At 40.6% G+C, this 20772-nt stretch overlaps 1 protein-coding gene across 1 annotated transcript in view; it reads left to right on the top strand.

Annotated features, from left to right (window-relative positions):
- LOC134368506 (structural maintenance of chromosomes protein 1B-like) overlaps positions 1 to 15883 on the top strand; it is a 74559-nt gene extending 58676 nt beyond the window's left edge. The window contains exons 19-25 of the mRNA XM_063084951.1: positions 1655 to 1753; positions 4454 to 4610; positions 5100 to 5254; positions 6340 to 6491; positions 8443 to 8512; positions 14522 to 14632; positions 15764 to 15883. Of these exons, the coding sequence (XP_062941021.1) occupies positions 1655 to 1753; positions 4454 to 4610; positions 5100 to 5254; positions 6340 to 6491; positions 8443 to 8512; positions 14522 to 14632; positions 15764 to 15883 (864 nt within the window). The remainder of the gene's footprint in view (positions 1 to 1654; positions 1754 to 4453; positions 4611 to 5099; positions 5255 to 6339; positions 6492 to 8442; positions 8513 to 14521; positions 14633 to 15763) is intronic.
- Positions 15884 to 20772: the final 4889 nt, after the last annotated feature.

The following is a 20772-nucleotide window of genomic DNA, read 5'->3' as shown; positions in this document are numbered from 1 at the left end:
AAAGTCTAATTTTAAAACGTGATACTTCTCGGCTGTGCGCTAGTGAAGCTACACAGGAATATTGCATTCACTCGTGATGCTTGTCAAGAGTCCGGGATAGTGAAGAAATCCTAGACCAGGTGGTGTTGGGAAGTGACGTCTTGGGAACACACTGATTCTCTTCACATTGGTGAAGGTCTCTCATGTGGGTCACACTTGTTCTTTCCGGTGCTAAGGGGAATACTAGATTTGGAGAGTAGAGGCCACAGAGGCCACTTCCTAGGAGAAAGATAGAGGGCCTCTCCTGGTGAGTTCCCTGATTGGAATTTTGTAAGCACATCTAGTGGTGGAGGTGTAATAGTGATGCTGCACGAGATATTCTACAAAGCCCAGGATACAAACAGCCTGAGATAGGAGGTGTCTCTCTCCTGATGGCTGAACAATGATCACGGGTTAAAAATGGTTGTCTTACAATTGTAGGAGTAATTGTCTTTCAACACCTGTGAGGTAGAACCTGAGATTCACCTTCTGATGGTGGTGTTCAGACAGAGAGTAAGTTACTTACACCTGCCAGGGTTCTCATAGAAGATTCTTATATTTTGGTGAAGACTTTAGTAGATGACTGGTTCCCAAGTCATAACGTGCTGGGGAAGCACCTGGGATTCTTCCTGCCCAGGAGTCTGCATTTCTAACAGCCCGCAGGTGAGGCCTGCTGTTGCTAGTCCAATGACGCACTTTCAGCAGCAAGGCACCAGATGACTTACATAGAAGTGTAATACAAAAGAGGATGTCGAATCACATAAAAAATGATCATGAGATTTAGGGCTTTGACAGTACGTTTTGTATTCAAGTTCAACTTCTGTGTGAGCTGTTTTAACAAACATGAATTACACAAAATGTAGACTTAATTCCAAAAGTAGTTTCATTGAGTTTGTTTCAGCTGAGAATATCTACAAAGGAGAAAATGACAGTCATTGTGTTTTGTTTTATTTCCCTCTTAATTTGTGATTCTTGGTTTTGGCCTGAGGTCAGCCTACAGCTGAAGAAGTGCTCACTTATTTCTTCCTTCTATCCTATTCCTTCCTTCATTTAGAGAGTAATAAATATGGAAATCAAAGTATATATGGTCAGTCATTGCAGTAGGCACTGAGAATACAGCAGTGCATACAACGGCCAAAATTTCTCTTCCATATTCTAGTGAGGGAGAGATGTACAGATGAAATGATAAACAAGCAAAATATTTGTGTGTGATGTGTTGATACATGCTAAAGAAAAATATAAAGCAGGAAAGGGAATATAGGGTATCGGTGGAGGGGAGACTGCAGTTTTAGGTAGAGAGGCAGGGATGGTCTGAAGGCAGCCAGCAAGGACAGGGGGTGAGAACCAAAGTGGTGCAGACATCTCGGGGAGGTTGTCCAGACAGGGGGCAGTGTGCCAGCCCCGAGGTGGGCATGTGCCTGCTGTGCTCAAGGAGGCCAGTGTGGTTGGAGCAGAGTGAGCACGGGACACTGGTGCACAATAAAATCAGCGGGTGACCGAGGGCCAGGCCTTCGTGGCCTTGGAGGCCTTCATTGTTAGCTTTTAATCATAATGAGGTGACAATCAACTGGAGGGCTGGGGGCTGACAGATGAATAATGATCACCATTTCAAATAACAGAGTTTCACGTTTTTCAGTTGGGAAGTGAAGCAGAAAGTGCCCAGACAACTACTGGTATCTGTGAAAAAGAAGAAGCCATTGAAATAGACTACAGCTCTCTAAGTGAGGATTTGAAGGTAATTGAAAGGTTTTCATTGTTTCTAACTCACTCATAGTAATAAAGAATATAGTATTTAAATATCGCAGAAAGACAGTTAGATGATAGAGTAAGTTTTTCTTATTAAAGGAGATTTCCCTAATGGTTTTGGAAGAAGTATACAAAGGAAAAATGATTTCCTATACTCACAAGACTTCTGACACCAAATATGCGGGTTTTTTATATACCGGGCAATTCTCCAATTCTCTGAAGACCAACTCAGCATTCTAAGATTCAGCTGAATTCCGACACTATCTGCCTGGGACATAGTGTCAGATGCCACAGGTAAAGGTCTCAGTCCCACAAGACTGCTCACACTTCAGACACCAGTTACAGGCCTGGCCTCCCATACTTCTGACCAACTGTCTATAAATCGGGGGATCCCACCACCTCCTCCTCAGGTTTGATCATTTGTTAGAATGATTCAAAGAACTCACGGGAAATATTTTACTTCATTTACTGGTTTATCATAAAGGATACAACTCAGGAAGAGCCAAATGGAAGAGATGCACAGGACCAGGTATGGGAGAGGGATGCAGAGCTTCCGTGTCCTCTCTCATACCCCCTGCAGGGTCACCACCCTCCCAGCATCTCCATGTGTTCACCAACGCAGAAGAGTCTCAAAGCACGTTATTTGGGGATTTTTGTGAAAGCTTCACTATGTGGACATGACTGAGTAAATCATTGGTCATCGGTCATTATACTCAATTTCCAGCCTCTCTGCCCTCCCCAGACAGTAGGGGCTGAGGTTGGTTCCTCTGGCAACCAGTCCCCATCCTCCAAGAGTCAGCTCATCAACATAAACTCTGGCTTGTTGGAAAGGGGCTTATTATGAATAATAAAAGTGCTCCTCTTACCCCTATCACTCAGGAAATTCCAAGGGTTGTAGAAACTCTGTTCCAGGAATCAGGACAAAGACCAGAGATATATTTATTATATCACAGTATCACAAAATGGCAGGAAATTGGTTCCTTTTCTAATGTTCGTATCAGTGTGTCTCACTGTGTGTTCTGCAGAACACTAGTACCATGACATGTCTAGCCCAAGAAAAGTTTCTGTGGTCAGGTTGAGAAGTCCTGCATCAACAAAAGTAGCCAACTAATTCAGCATCCTGAACTGGCCCTGTCAGTGTCCCAATGTAGTACCCTCAGTAGGTACAGGGGGTTCTCTAGAATGCCATAGGCCATAGTGTGGCAATCGCTCCACAGCTGCAGAGGACAGACCTGGAATCCAGCTACACAATCCCTTAATTTAGTAGCGCTGGCTCATTTCTCAGTCATCCCTGTAGCCATACATTTCTTGCATGGTGGTTTCATCCAGAGGCTGCTTCTCTTGTAAGGCCAAAATGACTGCAGCCAGTCTTGGCTTTCCAGGCACACAGCCATAAGCTTCAGAGGAGAGAGAGGCTGCCTTCTGTAGTGGTGCTGTTCCAAGACTGAAGAACAGTTCTTCCTACCAAGGCCCAGCAGTTGTCTTCTTATCCCAGTGGCCTGAATGGAGTCACGTATTCCTTCCTGAGCCCATCACTGTCAGGGAGGGGGTGGTAGTCTCTGCCTTAGACCAAGCATCCCCGCCGCTACCTAGTACCTGGGATCTATGAGGGAGCAATGGACCTGCCTGGTCAAAAGCATGGGCTGGGGTGGAAAAGAAGAGATGGAGAGTGGATGCTGAGCAGCAACGCCCACCACATCTTCTCATTACATATGTTGTTAATATATTTTATTAGATTTGCTGGACGCTTTGTATTTGTGGCACCTTTTGGCAATAAGAAAGAAGCTTTTGTCTTCTCTGTAGTCTTCTATTTAGTGCTTTCTCCCTTTGCTTTTGTATTTAGAAAGTCTTTTCCTACCTCCTTACTGAGTAAATATTTATAAATGTTTTCTTCCTGTTTATGGTTTTCTTTTGTTCTGATTTACCTCTTTAATTCATCTGAAATTTATTTTAGTAATGATATGAGTTAAGAATCTATTTTTTATAAAGTGCTGAAGTTAACTAATTTAGTCACCAGCATTTTTCAAATAATTCTCTTCCCAGGGAATTAAAATGTCACCTTTGTCATGTATTAATTAACTTTCTGGGAGGTAAGGAAAGTTTTCCTGGAAGGGCATGCAACATACTTTCTCTTTCCTCCTCACCAGAGTTAGTTCTGTCATCACTCGGGTTTCATTCAGGCCGTTACCTGCTCTAGCTGGGTGGGATCTTCTCTCTCTGCCCTGCGGTCCCTATGTTGCCTCTTAGAAGTCTTTTGTCCCTGTTGTAAATGCCAGTTTCTAGTTCTGACTCCCTGTGAGCCCTTTAAAGGGAAATACATTAGTGTCCATCATTGAATCCTCAGTGTCTAATCCATAGTAGATGATCAATATTTTTAACCAAAGGGTAAATAAAGGTGATATAGAAATTGGTGCTTTTTACCAGATTAAAAAATAAGGAGGTAAAGTGTGTTCCAAGAGAGCAGCGTAGGCAACACTAGAGCCACGAAAGAGCACAGCCGACTCAGGAAGCTGCAGACACTGTGGTGCTGTGGTGCGACTGCAGCCCCAGGCTCAGAGGGGGCTTCGGGGAGGGTGGGGCGCAGAGGGAGCTGGTGGGGTCAGATGGCGAAGGGCCCTGCATGTGTGCCTTACCTTAGCAATCTGGATGAAAAGCCATGACAATCAGTGTTGTTCTTTGCCAATAATAGGCTCTACAATCCGATCAAGAAGTCAAGGCCCACCTTAGATTCCTACTGCAGCAAATAGCATCCCAGGAAGATGTTCTGTGCAAGACAGCAGCTCCATACCAACGAGCCCAGGAGAACTTGAAGACTCTCAGACACAAGTTTCAGGAATGCACAGATGGTGAAATTGAGTTTAGTTGTTAATAAGATCATATTCATGGGTGTTTTGATTTCTTTAACACTTGACGACAGTCCCCCACAGATTGTACCTTTCTCTTTTTTATTCTATATACTTATCTCTGTGGTTTTAATGTGTGCTTTTAATACCGAATCACTAATTGCTTTCTTTTTGAAAAAGTGCTTAATTTAAAACACGATTATTGGTTATTTTAGAACAGATAATAATATTTTTTATACCAGTAAAATAGGTTTCTTATATTCTTGTTAGAAATTGTCCATATTACTTAGAAATTATCCCTATTAGAAAAAGGGCTCATCGATTGTAAAAGCCATGCTCCTGAAATTAATTATAATTGAGGTATGTTGAAGGTAGATTTACTCGAGACAAGCAAATTCGAAATCCAATTTTTAAAGTATTTTATGCTTTAAAGTCTAAATAAGAGAAGCCCCTCAGTGGTTTCCAAAATAAAGAACATTGATTCTCTCTTAGTTTTTGAGGCCAGCACAAAGGAAGCCAGAATGCGTAGGCAAGAGTTTGAACAGGTGAAAAAAAGGAGATACAATCTTTTCAGCCAGTGTTTTGAGCACGTGTCAACCTCAATTGATCAAATCTACAAGAAGCTCTGCGGAAACAACAGTGCCCAAGTATGTATTTTTCACCCCAAATACTAGTGAGAATTTTATGTTATCGATAGTGGCTTTTTTCTGGTGGGAAAGAAATAAACACTGCCACATTATTTGAGTGACTTGCTTATGGGGCATAGTCGGTTCATGAAGATTGGTTCTCTAATGACCTGTTTTTAGATCCCATTCACTCTACACTGGCCAGCCTGGACAGAACTTCTCTGGGCCTGTTTCTTCATCTAAAAAATGAGTTGGTTAGATCATTTGGTTTCCAGGTTCTCTTGAGTTCTGAAATGCTGTTGTCTGGTACTAATTTGATTTTAAAGAACTGTAGGTCTCTTTGATAAAGGTGGGGTCATGTAGAAGACTTTGGGAAAACAGTAGATTTGTGAAGTCGAACAGAGTAACAAGTGAGAGGGAAAGAACTAAAGTTAGGATTCAAATCCACATATGTCCCTTTTAATGACAGCCTCTCTGCTGTAACCACTCACTGCATTATAAATATCCATAGCAAATACGTAGGGAATTGAGTGCGAAATAAAGAAGCAGGTCAGGACTTACGTACCTGCTCTGCTTTTGTTTTCTCATGTGTTTTGTCTGTTTGTTTGTTGTTCTTTATGACTGAGAGCTGGTCCTGGATCAGATATTTCGAATGTGAACTGAAAATAACATACTAATTTTCAGTAAAGCAGGATTAAAATAAACCCACTAACTCCTTGAGAACAGCAGTTATGTCTTTATTTACAGTGCCTGGCCCACAACAGATATTCAATAAGTGTTTGATGAATAGACCAGTGAGTAAACTGAATGAAGACTGTTTTTGTAAGACGATGGCATTGCTGCAGAGGTTTGAATGGCCATCTGGTGGCAAGGCCTGATCCTTGGGCATGTTAGGATGTTTCCCTTCTTCCCTCTACTCAGACAACACTGTTGCCTGTGATTACATACGGAAGTAAATACATTACTTACAGGCACTGGTATGTTTCCATCGAAATTGAGGAAAACCTAAACAATAGAATATTTTGCATTTAAACTCTGTGGCAACCCCAAGTCGAAATTTACTAGTTGCTTTGCTAATGTTGCTAAATAATTAAAATGTGTTTCAGGCATTTCTTATTGCGGAGAACTCTGAAGAACCTTACTTGGAGGGAATTACCTATAGCTGCGTGGCCCCAGGGAAACGGTTTATGCTGATGGATGATTTGTCACGGGGAGAAAAGTGTGTGGCAGCTTTGGCTCTCCTGTTTGCTGTGCACAGGTAAGGTCACAATGAGCTACTCAGTTTTGTATCAGGACAGAAACCAAGCAGACCATCCTATAGAAGACTTATTAACTATTTGTCTTTATTAATATTTACCAATGTGATACAAAACTGTTTTCTTCAGCCAGACAATTCAAGTTATGCTTTAGGCCTGCAACAATGTAGACAGCAAATCTATGAGAGAGTTCAGTCTTTGACAGATTTTTATTCAGTTTCTGTTATCAGTAGCTGTTATATTCCAACTTTTTAGACAGGTAAGAAAAAAATATATATTTGGAATGGCCAAATGTACGTCAGGATTGCCAAGAAATAAAAACAACAACAAACAAAAAATCCAACCTGTACATTATTTCCCTAGTCCATATTCAGAGATCTGCTATTTAGTAAAGAATGGTAAGCTAAGCATTTCTTTTAAAGAGTATTTAATCTCCTTATTTCCACTGATGATGGTGGCACTGTTTCTTTGTGAAACAAATCAAGAAATAATAAGTTAACTATAATTAAGACAAATAATAGCTGTCAATATTCACAGCATTAGATGAAGATCTGAGTTGCAGATGATGCTGCCTCTCTCTTTCCACGACCAGGAAAATAAACATACAGGAGTGTGACAACCATTGTTCACGGGTCTCAAGAAGGAAAAGGAATAGGTCACCACAGGAATGGGAGAGTAGACCACTATGGCAGGGGGACTCTGGGAGAGCAGGAGGCAGGTCCTGAACAAGGAATCTTAGCAGAATAAGACCGTCACTAGGTGGCGCCCCCATCCATTTATTCGACAATATTTACTAACTCCTTACTGTGCGCCAAGTGCTATTGCAGACAGCGGGGGAGACAGCTGCGAACCAAACCAAATGCCTGCTTCAAGGATATCTTCATTTTAGTTGGGGAAGACATATAATAAATAACGTATATTATTAAACTAATTCTCTAATGTAGAGAATACTAGAAAATCACAAATCTGTAGAGGAAAATAATCAGTAGGGATTGGAGGTAATGAGCAGCAGAGAAGGGTTTGTGGTATTAGACGGTCGCAGGGAAGGCCTGTTTGAGAAGGTGACATTTGAACAGTGATTTGAAGGAATTGCGGGAACAAGTCGTAGATAAGGGAAGAATGTTCTAGACGTGAGGAGCAGCAAGTGCCAAGGCCCTGAGGCCATAGTGAGCCTGGCATGTGTGAAGAATAGACTTTATGCAGCAGTGGCAGGCACAGGGATTGAAAACTATTGTGACAATCAAGGTGAAAGATGGTGTCGGGCTGGACCAGGATGAGAACAGAAGTTGAAGTGGGCACAGTTTGCGAACAGACAGGCTGTGGAATGTGAAGAAAGACTCAGATGACGCCATGCATTTTAGCCTAATCAGCTGGGGTGCTAAGAGCTGCCATTAACAGGCAGCTCACCACAAGAGGGAGTAGTTTTAGAAGGGCAGGTAAGGAGTTTGATTTTGGATGAGTGTGAGATGCTTGTTAGACCCCTACGTGGAATTGTTGAGTAAGCAGCTGGACATGTGAGGCAAGAGTTCAGAACGATTGGTAGGAGTATTGGGAGCTGTCAGGATTTGGATGGTATTTAAAACTTTGAGACCAGATGAAATCACCGAGGGAGTTAATTAGATACAGGAGAACGCTAAACCCTGACCCTGAGGGCATGGCCATGTTCAAGGTCAGAGAGATGACGTGTTAGCAGAAGGGATGCAGAGGGAGCAGTGGGTGAGGGCAGTAGACTGTGTCGTCCTAGTGTTTCAAGGAGGGGGGTGACTGAGCACTCTTTGCATAGGTCACACAGGATGAGCACTGGATTTAGCAGCATAAAGGTCATTGATTACCCAGACAAAGGTATCCAAGAGGATGCATCTTATTTACTCTGAATAATGTTAATGCTTTCCTTCAAGTCTTTTGTAAAACAAATAGAAAATTGTAACTTACTTTACTGTAATGTTTTTCTAGTTTTCAGCCTGCTCCATTGTTTGTTTTAAATGAAGTGGATGCAGCCCTGGACAGTACTAACATAGGCAAAGTAAGTTTCTTTCTGCTTTTAATTTTCAACAGAATATCTATAATGGCAGTCCGAAGGCAGTTTACCCTGAACCAACAGGGTTCTGGGGCAAGCAATGGTAATTGCTGAATAAAAATCAATACGTTACAAATCTAAGTTAAGTATCTCAAAACAGGATGATTCAGTTTTCATTCTAGGTTTAGGCGACCCTCAAGAGTAGATAGAAAATCCACACCGGGGTCAAATGAGGATCACTGTGCTTTATCAACAGCATTACTACCGCCATAACTTGCTTCTCCCAAATCTAGATATTGGGAATTAGAGAGCAACTAATAGCAGGCCACAGGTTTATTTGGTTTCATGGATCAAATTAGCTGTTTAATAAAGTCTGTGAATAATATCTCTAAATAAAATTCTACCTCCCCAATTTTACCAAAACTCACATGGGCGTGATCCTGTTTTCAGTATTTGAGAGAATGAGGGAGCTAAGGTAACAGTTTAACTTGGGAGTTAAGTTTTAGGCAGCATTCGAAGACCGGTGTGTAGATTGTACAGAGCCACCTAAAGACCCAGGCTCACAGCTCACACAGCTTGACTGTAATTAGATTGAATTAGGGATAGGAGAATGGGGTCAGCCATGGAACATGAACAAAGGACACAGGCAAACCCTGGCAGTGCCCATCACCGCCCGAGTCAGGGACAGCTCCAGCCTGCAGAGTTGCGGTATCATGGTCCTCCTGCCATTGGAGGTGAATGAATTAGACTCTCCTGGTTCTGATTCCAGGCCCATCTACCTTCCAGAAATGCCTGGGTTTTGCATTTATAGCTGCTTACTAGAAGGTTGTTCTAAGGTCATGCTGACAGATACAGTTCTCATTACTTACTCGTAAATTGGCATTCTGGTTTATAATCTAGTTTTGTGAGCTTGGCTGAGTCTACCCCTGAGAGATGTTTTCAGTCTTAGGCTGCTGCCCAGTAGGTTGTGTGCCTCTGAAGCTGACCTCCCTGATTTCTTACTCTGTTGATTCTCTCCTGAGATGCCTGGGCGAGTCAGGGGGAGTTGCAGAGCTGCAGCATGAGATACCTTCTTATAGCATTAGTGTAGTCTCTCAGCATTTCCCAAGTTGTATTCATCTAACCCAAATCTTTCTGGGACCCTACTTTTTTTAATATGGCACAGGATACACAAGAACATCACATCAGCTCCATACCACACAAAAAAGTCTGTGCCAGAAACTTCATGGTAACTGGGGGAAAAAGAAAACATAGGAGCGAGAGAAAGTCCTGATTTTTCTCTCTTGAATGACAGCAGTCTACATCAGCTGACTGAACTCCATGGCCTGACCCATTTGGGAGAAATCTCCCCTTAGGAGGATAATTTTGGTACCTTGTATCCCATATTCTGTGAGGCAGGAAATCTTTGTGGACTGCTGTTTCTTTGGTTGCATTCAAGGTATCCACATCTTCCAGCAAAATTTAGATGCTCGCATTGGTGGCATCTCCAGGGACTAGGCCTTCCTTAAGACTCCCATTAGCACCTATCCTATGTTTTAAAAACCTTTAATTTCCATTATCCCTTTGAAATTTATGGTCCTGGCAATCCATTGCTGAATTGAATGTGAGCGCTTATGTACTATGAGCAACTATGAAGCAGCCTCCACTCCTCCTTGTGATCAGGGTGCCCAACATTTATAATAGGTAACTCTCCAAGCAAAATGCATGCCGTACATCTTTGCATCCTAACTCCTCTTCTTTTCCTATCACTATCCCAAGACTTTTAGTCCTGCATCATAGTAGCTACGATGCAGGACTCTAATTCCTTCTATGAATTCAGCCTGTTAGCCAAGAGCAGAGCAGTTTCCTTTCTCGCTTATCGTTCACCTTAGCTGGTGACTCATTCCTCAAATAAAGCTGCTGTTCCTGCTTCCAAAGCTTGTTTTCAGAGTGTCTTGGGTACAGTCATTACCAGTACACACACAGACCCAATCTAGGTCTTCCGAGAGATCTAAGCGGTTGGCAAGTATCTTGTTAGACTCTTGCTACTTTTAGTCTAAGTTCTTCTCTGTCATTCTCCAAGCTGTGACTAGTTTGTTCACCAAGACTCATTTCTATCCAGAGTATTTTGCTCATATTGTCATGTCCTTTGGAACTGAACTTCCTGAAGGAGCCCGAGACCACCTCTAAGCAAATGACTGGAGTATGGATTACGAATACATATTTAATTGCCATGTATTTCCCATCTTCAGGGCTTGAATTGGCAAAATAGGAAGCTGGAAGTTTAAATATCAGTCCTTGTTCACTCATAAAATATCAGAGTGACAGTTACCTTGTTATAAAGGCTGATTGAACATTCAGATGATATTATCTCAAGTTGGAGCTGTATTCTTTAAAGTTTTGTTTTTTGTTTTGTTTTGTTTTTCATTTACTTCTGGGTTATTTTTTAATTGGTTATGAATATTCATGAAATACAAAGCTGATTGTCACCCCACCTCTCGTGCCCATGATGTGAGGGCCAGATTCACACTGGCAGCTTACGCATTAGCACAAACTGCATTTGCACCTGTATCACCCACCCAACCATCCCCAACCTCCCTCCCCCTCCCCCTTCCCCCCCACTCCACTTTGTAGCCCAAGAAATATTCTCTTCCTCTGCAAGTCCAACACACCGCTGTGATCTTTCTTTCCTTACCTCTTTCTCTCTTAGCTCCCACATTTGAGTGAGTGCATGTGGTATTTAACCCTTTGTGCTTTGCTTATTTCACTCAAAATAAGTTTCTCTAGGTTCATCAGTGTTGTTGCAAATGGGAGTATTTTATTCTTTTTTATGGCAGAGTAGTATTCCATGGTGTATATATACCACAGCTTCCCTATCCAGGCATCCGTTGATGGACATTTAGGTTGGTTCCATGTCTTGGCTATTGGAAACAGATCTGCAATGAACATGGGAGTGCAGGGATCCCTTCGACATGATGATTTCCATTTCTCTGGGTATATACTCAGAAGTGGGATTGCTAGATCATATGGAAGGTCTATCTGGAGCTGTCTGAGAAACATCCATTCTGTTTTCCATAGTGGTTGTACTAATTTACAGTCCCAGCAACAGTGTAGGAGTGTTCCCTTCTCTCCACACTCTCGACAACATTTGTTATTCACCATCATTTTGATTATAGTCAGTCTAACTGGGGTGAGGTGGTATCTAAATGTAGTTTGAATTTGCATTTCACTGATGATTAGTGATGTTGAGCATTTTTTCAAGTACACGTTGGCTGTTTGTATGTCTTCCTTTGAAAAATGTCTATTCAGCTCCTTTGCCCATTTTGTAATTGGATTATTTGTTTTTTTCACTGTATAATTGCTTGAGTTCCTTGTATAATACGGATATTAATCCCTTGTCATATGCATAGTTAGCAAAAATTTTCTCCCACTCTGTAGGTTATCGTTTCACTCTGTTGATTTTTTCCTTTTGCTGTGCAGAAGCTTTTTAGTTTGATAAAGTCCCATTTGTTTATTTTTTCTTTTGCTGCTTGTGCTTTAGGACTCAAGTTCAAAAGTCTGTGCCCAGACCTAGTTGCTGAATTGTTTCCCTTATATTTTCCCTCAGGAATTCTACAGTTTCAGGTCTCATACATAAGTCTTTGACTCATTTTGAGTTGATTTTAGTGTATGGTTGGAGATGCATATCTAGTTTCATTCTTTTGCATACGGATATCCAGTTTTAACAGCACCAATTGTTGAAGAAGCAGTCTTTTCCCCAATGTAGATTTTTGTTGCCTTTGTCTAATATCAGATTGCTGTAAGCCTGAGGGGTGATTTCTGGGTTCTCAATTCTACTCCACGGGTCTGAATATCTGTTTATATACCAGTACCATGCTGTATTGGTTACAATAGCTTTGTAGTATAATTTGAAGTCAGGTAGTGTTATGCCTCCAGCTTTATTTTTTTTGCTCAGAATTGCTTGGGCTATTAGCGGTCTTTTGTTGTTCCATATGAAAGTTAAGATTGTTTTTTCCATTTCTGTGAAGAATGCCATTCGTATTTTGATGGGGTTTTCACTGTATCTGTAGATTGCTTTGGGTAGTATAGACATTTTCATAATGTGAATTCTTCAAATCCAAAAGAATGGAATATCTTTCCAACTTTTTGTGTCTTCTTTAATTTCTTTCAGAAGTGGTTTGTAGTTCTCATTGTAGAGGTCTTTCACCTCATTGGTTAAATTGATCCCTAGGTATTTTATTTTTTTTGTGACAATTGTAAATGGACTTACATTCCTTATTTCTCTTTCTGTTGGTCCATTATTTGAGTATATAAATGCACCTGATTTGGGGGCATTTATTTTGTATCCTGCAACTTTACTGAAGTTATTAATTAGCTCTTGGAGTTCAAAACACTGGAAACTATACAAATACTTGGAAACTATACAATGGGCTCCTGAACGACCTATGGGTCCAAGAAGAAATTAAACAGGAAATCAAAATATTTCGTGAAACTAATGAATATAAAGATACATCATACCAAAACCTATGGGATACTGCAAAAACAGTACTAAAAGACAAATTTATTACAATAAATGTTTATATCAAAAGAATGGAAAGACTTCAAGTAAATGCCCTAACACTATGCCTCAAAGAACTTGAAAAACAAAAACAATCCAAACCTAAAGGTAGTAGACAGAAAGAAATAATTAAGATCAGAGCAGAGCTAAATGAAATACAGACCCAAAAACCAATAGAAAAGATCAAAAATACAAAAAGTTGGTGTTTCGAGAAGATAAATAAAATAGACAAACCATTAGGTAGGTTAACAAAAAGAAGAGAGAAGATCCAGATAACAAAAATCAGAAATGAAAAGGGAGACATTACAACTGATACCACAGAAATATAAAGAATCATTAGAGACTATTATAAACAACTGTATGACAGCAAATATGAAACTCTGAAAGATATGGATAAGTTTCTAGACACATACAGACTACCAAGATTGAACCAAGAAGAGATAGAAAACCTGAACAGACCAAAAAAAAGCAAGGAGGTTGAAGCGGTAATTCACAGTCTTCCATCAAGGAAATGTCCAGGTCCTGAAGGCTTTACAGCTGAATTCTATCAGTCAGTCTTTTAAAGAGGAGTTAATACCAATTCTCCTCAAACTATTCTAAACAATTGAAACAGAAGCTATTCCAAACTCATTCTATGAGCCCAACGTAACTCGGATACTAAAACCAGATAAAGACACAACAAAAAAAGAAAATTGCCGGCCAATATCCTTGATGAACCTAGATGCAAAAATCCTCAACAAAATATTAGCAATCAGAATACAGCAAATATAAAAAAAAAAAATTATACACTCTGACCAAGTGGGATTCATCCCAGGGATGCAAGGATGATTCAACATATGAAAGTCAATAAATGTGATACTTCACATCAACAAAGTCAATTACAAAGAACGTAAGATTATCTCAATAGATGCTGAAAAAGCATTTGACAAAATTCAATACTCCTTCATGATAAAGACTCTCAACAAATTAGATATAGAAGGAAAATATCTCAACACAGTAAAAGCCATTTATGACAAGCCCACTGCCAGTATCATTCTGAATGAGGGCCTTTCCCTTAAGAACAGGAACAAGACAAGGATGCCCACTCTCACCACCTCTATTTAACCTAGTACTGGAGGTACTAGCCAGAGCAATCAGGCAAGAAAGAGAAATAAAGGGAATCCAGATTGGAAAAGACAAAGTCAAACTTTCTCTATTTGCATGTGACATGATACTATATATAGAAAGCCCTATTCTTATAGTTTTAGATCACGGGTTTAATGAAGTTAATACATATATTTTTACTTACATCTTATATTTTAGAATCTAAGCTATTTCCATTTTTGCAACTCTGGTGGATTTAGTTAATTACCAGAAAGGCAAGTGAGTGCCTTACAACCTAAAATGGGCAGACTCAGAGACTTGCAGGGTCACTGTCCCCAAAGTTCAAACAAGGCTTTTCCTTGCTGATGAATTATATGACTTTTATTTCCACCCAGGTATCAAGTTACATCAAAGAGCAGAGTCAAAAACAGTTTCAGATGATAATCATCTCCATAAAAGAAGAGTTCTTTTCCAAAGCTGACGCAGTAATAGGCATCTGTCCAGAGGTAAAGATAAATTAAAGGGGGAGAGAAGAAAATGCTATAAACCCACTTAGTACTCCTACAGCTACAGGGCTTTCCTTTTATAACTAAAAGTACCAAATGATGTTTGTAGATACCGTTTGACTTCTGTAGTAAAAAAAATACAGGTTTACATCATTTTTTAATCAAATAAGACTTAAAAATAACTATCCAGATATTTTCCTATGATAGTCAATGGAAATTTAAGATATATCTCAAGTGAAAGAAACAAATTGAAAATTATAGAACATTAATAGTTTTGTTTCATAAAGTAGTAGTACATATTAACTTACACAGAATAACCTATTAATATTATATTTCATATTTCTGTCATGTTTGAATGTTTTAAGCAAAAACAATTGCACTGTGGTAGAACAACGAACTATTTATCTTCCAAATGTATCAGAGGAAAAAACAAAAAATTCACTAGAAGTTCCAGGTTGATGGTAACTTTTAGAAACTGAAAACACCATTTTTAAAAAAATTTAACTTCTCAATATATATTGTAGTTACACTGTAGTTGGTTTTCCTGTCCCTTTTCTCATTCCTCTTTCCCCTTCCCTCTCTCCCCTCCCCCCCCCAACTACATCACATCTTGAACACACCTTTCTTAAGCCATTCAGTATGCTTACCTGAGCTAACTGAGCAGAGTGCCTAATTGAAGTCATTTGGTTTTGGGCAGGTGGGTTTACTTCCTGAGTTTTCCTTTTAGGTAAGATAAAAATTAATTTACAGAATGTTAGGGGACCACCTGGAAATATGCTGCATGAGAAATGGAAAATCTCATACCAGATAATATTTTAAAAAACAACTGACACAAAAATCACAATCCCTTGAAATTGTTAAGACAAGTGAACAGATATCATGTAGTGGGGTGTAAGGGGAGGGGGGGGAAGAGGAACATGTAAAGGGTCATGAAAATCAACTACAATGTATATTGAGAAGTTAATATAACAAATAAAACTGACGTAAATGCAGATAATTGATAACTTTTTACGTACAATGAAGTTCCTTTTTAATGCAAATCTAGACTCACTAATAGCTCTTATGTTACTTTAATAATACTTTTTCCCCAGTTAGGGGAACTGACTTTTCACTGTCTTTTCTCCATTCCAGTATGAGGACTGCATGTTCAGCCGAGTTTTCTCCCTAGATCTTTCTCAGTATCCAGACACTGAAGACCAAGAAACCAGCAAGAGACATGGAGACGCCCATGAGAAACTAGAGTGCCCTTGAGCACCTGCCAGCTGTAAGAGCAAACAGGACAGTCCTATAGTGGTCAGGTTAATCATTGTTTAGTTCCCACTGTAATACTCAAACAGCTCTTGATTAACAAACTTCTGGAGCAAGCAGGACCAACCTGGTATGCCATTTAAGAAAACATCTTAGTTGTTCTAGCTAGAGGCTGTGAGCTCACCTCATTTAAGGAGTTTTCAGGCCCCACTGTAGTAGGGAAAGTTTTCTATGAGAGTTAACATGGGATGAGTTTAAATTTAAAAAAAAAAAAAAAAGAAGAATTTTGTACCATAACTTTGACTTGTATTTTGGAAAAGAGCTGGTCAAAAGAATTTTGAATCTGTATCATCTTCAGTCTGGTCTGGCTTTGCACCTGTAACTAATCTTTAAGGGAAATTCTTCATTTTTAAATGTACTAGTTATAGGGCAGTTAATAAGTTGTTGAACCTGGATTTCATGGGAAACTGTTTCAGAGGAACTATATGTCAATATTGAAAAATCAATAAAAAAATATTCTAATTTAAAATGTCTCCAATGTACAATTTTAGAAGCCAAAGAAAATTTTAATGGTGAAATTGAATTATGTCTGCTTCAATGCAATTGAAATGTTTCTCAATATAATTTCTGTTAAGGAAAAATTGAAGAATACAGGCTTTCTCAAGTAACAGCTGACTTTTCCACTTGCACACATTGTTATGTGTAGGAAGGAAAGTCACACTTTTCAGCAGTAATTCATTTCCATTTCAAACTAGAGCAAGAAGATTCTGAGGTGGTCTTCTACTTAAGACTGCTTTGGGGACAAGTGCTCACCAAGGAGCAGTCTCCTGAGATAACAGAATCACTTTTGAACAGCACTATTGCATGCAACTAGAATGCACTCTGTGCCTAAGAACTAGGTTAAGTCACAAAAAGACTCGCTGCCTGCTCTGAGGGAGCCTCCAGTACAGTGAGAGTGAATTTCTGAACTGTAGGTAGCAGAAGCCATTGTTTGTCCTTCTCCTTTTTTCTTTTTTTTAGTATTGGCACTACCATCAAAGTCATCTACTACTACTTCTCCCTTGAAATACATCAACTTTTTTCCCATTGTTTAGAAAATTTTTATTAAATCAAAATCGATTATACATATTTTTGGGGTTCAACGTTGAGATATGTTGATCAAATCAATATTACTAGCACATATATTGTTACAAACCGTAATTATTCTTTATGCCCCTTGTCCAATCTCCCCCCATCCCCCTTTCCCTTCTCCTCCCACCAATGAGAACACAAGATTTCTTCTCTCCTTCTGAAAGAATAATGGTTACTCTTTTGATTTGTTGCTTAGATGATCTGTCCAATGCTGAGAGGTGTGATCAGGTCTCCCAATATTATCATAGAACAGATGCTTCTTCTGTCACTCTGAACAGGTCTTTGTGGAGAGAAACATCCTCTTCTTTTGTTTCTCCCTGCTGGTAAATCACTTTGTGTCAATGCACTCCAGTGCCTGGCAGGCCATCTGCGTGGTGATTTTGGCGTCTAGTCGCTTTTGCAGCAGCCATGATTTTTGTGGTGGCTGTGGTAGGACAACCACATGGAAGTGATGTTTTTGGCATGATCCTTGGTGCTGGCGGTGTGTCTTGTTGTGGGTAGTGTCTGGTCCCAGGCTCCATACCTTGGGTCCCCAGGTGGGCCCCGAGGAACTGGGGCATTATGCCTGCTTGTGAGAGGGTTGTCCAGACCCCAGCTCTAAGCCTTGGGTCCCCAGATGGGCCCTGAAGCACTGGAGCACTGTGCCTGTTTGTAGGAGGGGCGTCTTGTCCTCTTCTCCATGCCTCGGATCTGAGGGCAGGCCCAGGGGCACTGGCATGGTGTGCCTGGTTGTGGAAGGGGGGTCTGGTACCCAGTTCCAAGCCTCGGGGCCCTGGGCAGGCCCTGAGGCCCTGGCGGTGTGAGTGGTTGTGGGAGAGGGTCCTGTCCCTGGCTACATGCCTCATGTCCCCTAGTGGGCCCCAAGGTGCTGGTGGTATGCCTGGGCCAGAACTAATATTTTGTCCTTTGCCTAATTTTAACACAGGGGGAACCAGTACTTAAACTGTGTTGTTGAGCTAAGTTGCTGCTTTGCTGCTGTTTCCCTAGGGAAGGATTTTTGTGCAGCTCAGGGTTTAATGGTTGACCCTATAAGTACTTCTGGCTCTCCAGAGACTCGGTGCTCCTGGGTTGTGTAGAAACTCTTATCTGGGCCTGAGTCTTTTTATCAAATTGCACCCCATGCAATTCTGCATTCCTGACCAGTCTCCCCTGAGTGGTCCTATGCTGATTGGGGGTGGATTGGCTGTCCTTGCTGTGTCCCAGTGTTCTCCTGGTGAGCCTGTCTCCCCCAGTGCCTGTTCCCCACACACTTCCCATGGGACAGGCCCTGTGCTGGTCACTTGCATTGATTCACCAGCCTCTGAATGGCTCCCCTTTCTCAGCTGTTCTGGCTCCTTGCTCCTGCGTGGGTCCACAGGAACCCTATTAGTGGTCTTGCTGTCTTGGGGACAACCAAGTCCCTCTTCTCCCCTGCCGCCTCCAAGTAACTCCATCTGAAGGGCACTGCTGCAGCTTCCAGCAGCTCCTGTTCCATGTGCTCAGCAGCTCCAGCATTAAAGTGGCTGCAGACCAAATCGCTCAGAGAAGTTTTTCTTTCTCTCATCGTGGCATCTCCCACATTCATGAACTCCACAGGTCTCTCCTCCTCTTCCCCTGAGATCCAGTGGCCCCAGCTTGGCCTATGTTACATTTTTATAGTTGTAAATTGGTTTATTTTTGGTAGAGAGTGATGCTGGGGACCATCTATTCTGCCACCTTGACCAGAACCAACTGTGAAAATACATCAACTTTTAACATTAAAATGTCCCTTTAAATGCTGCATGAGCTCACTGTAGCCTTTTATCTCTTGCCTGGGCTGTTTGTACTCTTTTGTAACTTTGACATGTAGAGTTTCAGTGATCCTTCCTAGTACATTAGTTCTGTTATAACACAGTGTGTCTGCATTCCTGAAAACCACTGTTCTATGCAAATGCACATGATAAAAACCACAGGGGTATAGAAATACAGGGTTGGGTTACTATGCTAAAAAAAGATAGGAACTTAATAAAAATAATAGCCAGTTTTGCACACATTAAATAGTTAAGAAGTATGCAAATACTGCAATTAATGTGACACTTTTTCTTGAAAAGGACCAGAAGTCTGCTTGTGGAACTGGGCATCACTAGGGGTGGAAGGAGGGTTGTCTATGGGTCTGTGTCTGGGTGGGTTGAATTCGGTGCATTCTCCCACAGCTCCCCGCAGCTGGGTGGAGTTTACCACATTCACTTAGTGCAGGTTTCAGCAAATTTCTTGAAAGGCCACAGTAGATACATGAGGCTTTGGTGAGGCAGCATGGAGGCTCCTAAGAAAGTATTTGTATAACTACTTAGCATATATGTACACATATATGTATGTTATATATAACAACTGTTCAAGCTTGAGGCAATGAACAGAACCATACATTTTTGTCCATTGACCTAGTGTTTTTCAGTGGGAAAATTACACATAGGAAGTGCATCATGCTCCAATTGTATCTAATCTATCAATGTTGGAATAGACCTGTACTTTACAACAAGCATTACAACAGAACTGACCATATTCATTCATTACAGCAAGGTATCCTCAGATCCCTCAGCATGGGCCTCAAAGCTTTTCTAAAATAGGCTCTAATTCACTTTTCTAGTTTTATATCCTATTCCAGAGCATCATCTAAGCTTGTAATTTTGCTATACCCTGGCCAACTTTCAGATATCCACCTTGATTGCTTTTTGTACATGCGTCTTAAAAAACAATTTTTAATGTTTTCTATTTAAAAAATTAAACATATTCAAGTAATCAGTTACTTGATTTCACACCTGAGTGGCAATTCAAGATAAAAGTTCTCTTTAAATACATTATACCAAACCATGTCATAACTAAAAAATCTTGAGCACATAGGGCTTAAGTCACATAGGGTTGAAGTTAAAATTTTATTTATGAAAAAAGTGACAGATAGGATTTGTTTTCCATACTTCAAAAAGAAAAAAAAAAGAAAGGTTTTCAGTAGGTCTCTGGCTTCTCGCTCATTCCCTTTATGCCTCAACCTTACATTTCTTGTTCTTGACTTTCTCTGTACCTGTGGGAGCTGCAGCGCCATCAGCAAGGAGTGTCACAAGGCTTGACAAGAAATGTCATATCAAAGATAGGCAGCCGCAAACCAAACCAAGCAGGGCTAGTTTCCAAAGAGAATCCTTCATTTTAAGACCTCTCACTGCACCACCGCACGAGCCTCTGCCACAGTCACAGTCAGAGAAATGCCCTGGCACAAGCAGCGCACCCAGCATGGCTGTTTCTCCGCGGGTAAACCCTGAAAACGTTTTAAGTGCTGCAGGACCTTTACAAGTTTTGCCTACCTCACTCTGTGCAAATCCTCTTGATATGGGCCATGGGAAGAAAACTGTAAGAGATAAGAACAGAAAGATCAGACCTTGCCCCACAGAGTAAATGTTTGCAAACTTTGAAATTTATAATCTAAATAAAAGTTTAAAACTTGGTCCTGTGTCCCACTTGTACTTTCTCAATTATCAGTCTTACAGTGGACTTGTACAACACTAAACTGTACTTCTTTGAAAAGGCTTTCTGTCTCTTTGCACTTCACACTTCTTAGCAACACGGGTAGACCCTGCCATTTCTTTGGAACAGGAGTTACTAAAATTACATAATTCCAAAGAAGCTCTATTGAGCTAGTCATTCGTTTTATAAATATACCCTTCTCACTAGTGGATTCAGTGCCTGGAGTATCCATTCATTCTTTACTATTAAACAATGAAACAAACATACCTTTAAAATACCTTCAATGGTAA

Source organism: Cynocephalus volans, chromosome X, assembly GCF_027409185.1.
Source record: "Cynocephalus volans isolate mCynVol1 chromosome X, mCynVol1.pri, whole genome shotgun sequence".
NCBI lineage: Eukaryota > Metazoa > Chordata > Mammalia > Dermoptera > Cynocephalidae > Cynocephalus > Cynocephalus volans.
This window is presented reverse-complemented; position numbering and strand designations above follow the sequence as displayed.